This window comes from Guillardia theta, assembly GCF_000315625.1.
Source record: "Guillardia theta CCMP2712 unplaced genomic scaffold GUITHscaffold_81, whole genome shotgun sequence".
NCBI classification, from domain to species: domain Eukaryota; class Cryptophyceae; order Pyrenomonadales; family Geminigeraceae; genus Guillardia; species Guillardia theta.
The window spans coordinates 404,997-410,724 of NW_005434593.1; the positions used below are offsets into that span (position 1 = coordinate 404,997).

The window sequence follows — 5,728 nt, forward strand, 5'->3', positions numbered from 1 at the left end:
TATATCCGAGTCAAGGACCGACGGGAGGAGGGTTTGTGGTCAGGGTAGCGATGGACGGGGTACAAGGGAAAGGAGGACGGTGGGAGGCGGCCTGGTGTCGGATAAGAGAGGGGGAGGAGTGGGTAGGAACGACGGCGTCAGAGGGGTCGAGGATCGAGTGCGTGATGCCAGCACATGGGAGAGGGAACGCATCGCTGGAGGTCAGCCTCAACGGGCAGGACTGGTCCACGGGAGGGCGGGTCGAGTACAGAGAGCCGCGGTGCGAGGTGGTAAGGGTAGAGCCGTCGCTGGGGCCAGAGAGGGGCGGTACGGTAGTGGAGGTCAGGGTGAGAGGTTGGGCGACAGCAGGAGGGTCAGGGGGAGGGTCAGCGGTCTGCATGTACGACGGGGAGGCAGGGGTGGAGGGGACGGTTGACGGAGGGGGAGTAGTACGATGCATGACGCCCGGGGCAAGACGGGGAGGGGGAAGCGAGCCAGGGCGGGAGGTCGAGGTGAGCGTCGAGGCAGTAGGCACAGAGGGCCGGTGCAGCGGAGGAAGGTACATGTACTACGGGGGGGTAGAGGTAACGGGGGTGAGGCCTTCGATCGTTACAGCGGGGACGGGGACGGCGCTGACGGTAGTAGGGAGCGGCTTCTTTGCTGGGTTGCGAATGCAATGCAGTTTTCGACTAAGACATCGAATGCTGTCTGAGTTTTTGCCTCTTTTTCATTCTTTTTATTCATCCAGGGTTGTTGTTTGTTGGCTCCCTGCTGTTTTATCCGAAAAGTTGAAACTTTTTGATTTTCGTTTTTTAGTATCCGATTTGGTTTTTGATTCTACATTACGGATTGTTACTAGCCCAAAACTAGATGGCGTTTTTCCTTCGTTTATTGGTGTTGGGTACGCAGGTTGGATCACAATGTTCAGTCACTCAGATGTTTTCTCTTTGTTGTATGACCTAGACTTGCAATGTCGCTTTGGAGACGTTGTATCAACAGCCGTCATAATAGATGGAAAACGTGTAAATTGTTCTATCTTTGCTACAAGAATCGGAAACATATCGCTTTCTTTGTATCTCGCGAACAGGTCGTTTGGTGTAACTCCCGTTATAGTTCAAGTAAAGGAGCAAGCATTTCATTCTACATCTACTTGCAGCAATATCAGTCTGCTGTCTGTCAATCCATCTTCAAGTCCAGATGGCATGAATGCAGTGATAACTTTGAAATTTCAAACAACCTGCAGCATTCTTCAATTACCATTATTTTGTCTGTTTTCATCCCAAATTCAGGAATTACAAATGCAGACATTTGGTTGCGGGAATGATACCAATTCAGTTTGTTGTGAGGTACCAAAATGGCGAAATGAAAGCTTTATTCAAGTGCGTTTGACCTCGCCGAATCACTCTTCAAATGCTCTAGATTACTTGATTTACAAAAGCCCATATATTTCGAATTTGGTACCATCATCATCATTTCTTGTTTCAACACAATTCGCTTTAACTGTGCAAGGCTCTGGTTTTTCCAATGACATGGTCTGTGTCTTTGGGAGTAATGGGACCAAATCTGTAATATGGTTCCAGTCAAATACAGCAATCATATGCCACAGTTCTGGTCTTAAACCGGGTAATTACACCTTTCAGCTCAAGTCCAGAGCCAGCACATTCACAATTAGCAATCCCTCAATTTTTCAGCTAAACATCGCAAAACATATCAATAACATTGTTCCCAAATTTTCTTTTGAAGGTCAAAGATCAAGTCTGACAGTGAGTGGAGGACCTTACAGGGATGATGGAAAGTTGAAATGCAATATAATCTATCCAAATAATTTGACAAAAGAAGTTACAGCAACGGTGCTAACAGATCATCAACTGAAATGCGTTCTCTTCCCACAATTACCTGGAAAGTACCTTGTTGAAGTTGTGCAAGACTCGGTCACTGTTTCGCACACCCAGGAACGGATGCTCTTCCACGAGGTTGTTCCCTTGCCCTCAGTAGATAGCATGTTTCCGAGCACGGGTCCAGTAGCGGGCTTGTCACAGGTCACAATCATCGGAAAGAATTTCTTTGGGCTACAATCTATCTCAAGAGACGTATACTGTGTATTCGACGGGACGAAAGGGGCACCTGGAAAAATAGGAAGCGATAGCGAGGTCCTATGTCAAACGTCTCCACATGCGGTGGGGACGGTCGGAGTTGGTATACAGGTCTCATCGATGCCAATGCTTGATACCATGCTCCGTTTCGAATACCACGCGGTACCTAAGATAATGCAGGTGAGTCCCAGCATTGGGCAATGGTCGAGACATCCAACGGCGGTGACGGTCTACGGGGAGGGCTTTTTCGATGGAGAAGGGCTTTCTTGCATCGTCGGATCAAAGGGGAGCTATAAAGGGAAATACATTTCTTCATCTGCTGTCGTCTGTCTTCTTGAAAACCTTGACGGAGGTAATCATACTGTGACCATCAGCAACGATGGGGTCACTTACATGAAGTCGGATGTGTCCATCGAGATGCTTTCTCGCTCTATGATCATGTCTGTGAAACCTTCGAAATGTTATTGGGTACGTGGAATGAAGCTGACGGTATTTGGGAAGTCATTTGGGCCTAGAAGTGACTTCAAGTGTGTCTTGACTTCCTGGTCAGTAGCTCCTATAGTGATAGAGGGCAAGCTGATAGGCCTGGACACCGTCGAATGTCTGTTACCGTGGATGAGCATTGGAAAGTACCTTGTTGAAGTTGTGCAAGACTCGGTCACTGTTTCGCACACCCAGGAACGGATGCTCTTCCACGAGGTTGTTCCCTTGCCCTCAGTAGATAGCATGTTTCCGAGCACGGGTCCAGTAGCGGGCTTGTCACAGGTCACAATCATCGGAAAGAATTTCTTTGGGCTACAATCTATCTCAAGAGACGTATACTGTGTATTCGACGGGACGAAAGGGGCACCTGGAAAAATAGGAAGCGATAGCGAGGTCCTATGTCAAACGTCTCCACATGCGGTGGGGACGGTCGGAGTTGGTATACAGGTCTCATCGATGCCAATGCTTGATACCATGCTCCGTTTCGAATACCACGCGGTACCTAAGATAATGCAGGTGAGTCCCAGCATTGGGCAATGGTCGAGACATCCAACGGCGGTGACGGTCTACGGGGAGGGCTTTTTCGATGGAGAAGGGCTTTCTTGCATCGTCGGATCAAGAAAGTCTTGCAAGGCTCACGTTATTTCATCAAGCGCTATTATTTGTGATGTAAGGGATTGGATCAATTCGAACACATCGATTCACATTTTGATGGGTGCTTATCGTTCAAACGTGTTATCGCTTTTATATTTTCGTCGTACTTCCTCAAACTCATCTATCAGTACATGTGATGTACAAACAAGCGAATTGAATATGCACTCTTGCAACACTATGCGCGTGGTATTTTCTGGGTCTTTGCAAAGCTGTCCAATGATGACATGTGTAATCGGAAACAAGAAAATCGATGCTGAATTTATATCTTCATCCATAGTAGGCTGCACAACCTCAGTACTCCAAGAAGCCGAGTCTGTAATTCTACGTGATTTGAAGAGCAATATAAGTTTGTATACATTTCGCTTACCTCCTTTGAATTCAGAAAAAAATGGTTTCAACTTTGTTCCCTCTACCGCAGTAGTAAAGCAAACAGTCGCAGTATCCATTGTAGGGAATCAATTCTGCAAATTCCCTGGCATCGCACAATGTCGGATTGGAGAAAACGAGTGGTTCAGAGCCTCAATCCTGACGTCGAGTGTAATTGTCTGTGTTTTGAAACCTAGAGTTCCAGGCTCTTTCTTGTTGCAGCTTGACCTTGACAAGATGGAATATAGTAGCTTGTCAAGTTTCGAAGTTTTCTCGTTATGTTCTATCGAGATATTACATGGACGTCTTATTGCTGAGGCAAATTTGATATCTTTACTTTTTCATCTTGACTGCAATAGAGTTCTTCGTCAACAACTTATGGGCTGTGTTAATTCTAAATTTTGGAGTCCTTTAATGCTGATGAATAATTCTTTGGCGAGGTGCGATATTCGAAAATATTTCAAAGATGAAATCTTTGGATTTCATCTAATCAACGACTATGGTCAAGCAAGCGAAGAATATCTTTTTTCGGATCGTTTCATTTCAAACTACACATGTAGCATGATTCCGATACCTGCAATGCGCAGGAACGGTGTGTCACAACACGCAATTCATTTTTCGCATCACGCAATCTTGAAGGATTTGATGTTTGCATTGGTAGCAGGGTTGAGAGTTGACCTTTCTCATCTGAATGGAAACACAGTTATCAACATTCCCTCCGAATTTGAATCTGGTCAATACGACGTAGACCTTGTCATTGATCATTTGCATACAATACCATGCGGAAGTATTAATCACACACATGAATTGGTGGTGCATTCCATCAGCCCAACAATAATTGTGTCCAACATCCAAACAACAGTTACCATAAACGGCATGGGATTCAAGTCACCAGTCTGCGTGAAATTTGGAACTTTTCAATTCAAAGCAACAATCTCTGATCCGATGACGATCCAAGTCGATGTTTTTCTTTCCAAAGCTGCGAACTTCTCAATATCTATTGCTTCTAATTGTTATAAATTTGAGCCAACTGGAATCAGGGTGAATGTGATAAATTCTTTGCTGTCTGTGCAACCCTCCAAGGGTTATGTGAAGAGTGGGATGAAGCTGCATATCAAATCCCATGACAGGCTAATTAAGTCATGCTTTTTTGGAAATTTGACCGTTGATGCATTCCATGCAGGTCCGAACCATTTCATTTGCAACATTCCACATTTGACATCAGTCCAATCGCTTACAGTAGGGGACGAACATATCAAAATTCAAGTAAGACATGCTCTAATTATTCTACCTGAAATTCAGATCCTTGAGGTTTTGCCGATTGTTCGAGTGCTATCTACGAAAAGTGTGACAATTCGGACTACTTCGGACAAATCTTCATTGATTGCTGAAACCATGTGGTGCAAATGGAACCACGAAAAACAATGATTCAAAGGCTACAAAGAGATACTTTTCTGTGCATGACCCCTATCTCTAAGTCAAAAATCGAATTTCTTGACATAATAGTTGGAAATGTTACAATTACAAACAGAAAAACTGCAATAATGTTTGAAAATGACCCGATCGTAGAAAAGCTTGTAAAAGTAAACCAGCGAAAATCGAGAAAAACAGAAATACTTCTGCAGGGAAAATACTTTGGAGACACACAAGACTTGCAATGCAGAGCCGGGAGAAAAGCATTGTCGCTGGCGAGATGGATGTCGAGCACTTTGGTTGCGTGCGTGGTGCAAGGCGCCCATTGCAGGTCGGAGAGCTGTAACGTGACGATTGAAGTAAGCAACAACGGAGTAGACTTTTCCGAGGCGGCGCGTGCTCGGTTTGAGTACCGGGGGAGCGAGATAGGGAGGCTGGAGCCTTCCTGGGGGCTCGCTGGACGAGCGACGGAGGTACGGGTGACGCTGGGGTACAGGGCCTGGGAGGGAGCGGAGACTGGAGACAGGTTATGTCGCTTCGGGGACGTGGTTGTATCCGGCGTCACGGCGTCAGATACAGGAGGAGGGACGGTGTGCAAAGCTCCGCCGCAGAGGGTAGGGGTGGTGATGGTGTCCCTGAGCACAGACGGAGGCCTGCACTACGAAGAGGTCGGAGCAGGCTTTGAGTACATTGCGGGAGTAGAGGTCGTAGGGCTAGAGCCGTCTCAGGGACCGTGGGAA

At 46.3% G+C, this 5,728-nt stretch overlaps 2 protein-coding genes across 2 annotated transcripts; both read left to right on the top strand.

Moving 5' to 3' along the window:
- Positions 1 to 50: 50 nt before the first annotated feature.
- Positions 51 to 691, top strand: GUITHDRAFT_144015 (hypothetical protein; the record flags this gene model as incomplete). The annotated part of the gene is made up of 2 exons (XM_005825758.1): positions 51 to 617; positions 662 to 691. 2 exons carry the CDS (start codon positions 51 to 53, stop codon positions 689 to 691), a joined length of 597 nt encoding a protein of 198 aa, XP_005825815.1.
- An 817-nt stretch (positions 692 to 1,508) lies between these two features.
- GUITHDRAFT_144016 (hypothetical protein) lies at positions 1,509 to 3,346 on the top strand (the record flags this gene model as incomplete). The annotated part of the gene is made up of 2 exons (XM_005825759.1): positions 1,509 to 3,071; positions 3,230 to 3,346. The coding sequence occupies 2 exons, from the start codon at positions 1,509 to 1,511 to the stop codon at positions 3,344 to 3,346; spliced, it is 1,680 nt and encodes a 559-aa protein (XP_005825816.1).
- Between the last annotated feature and the right edge of the window lie 2,382 nt (positions 3,347 to 5,728).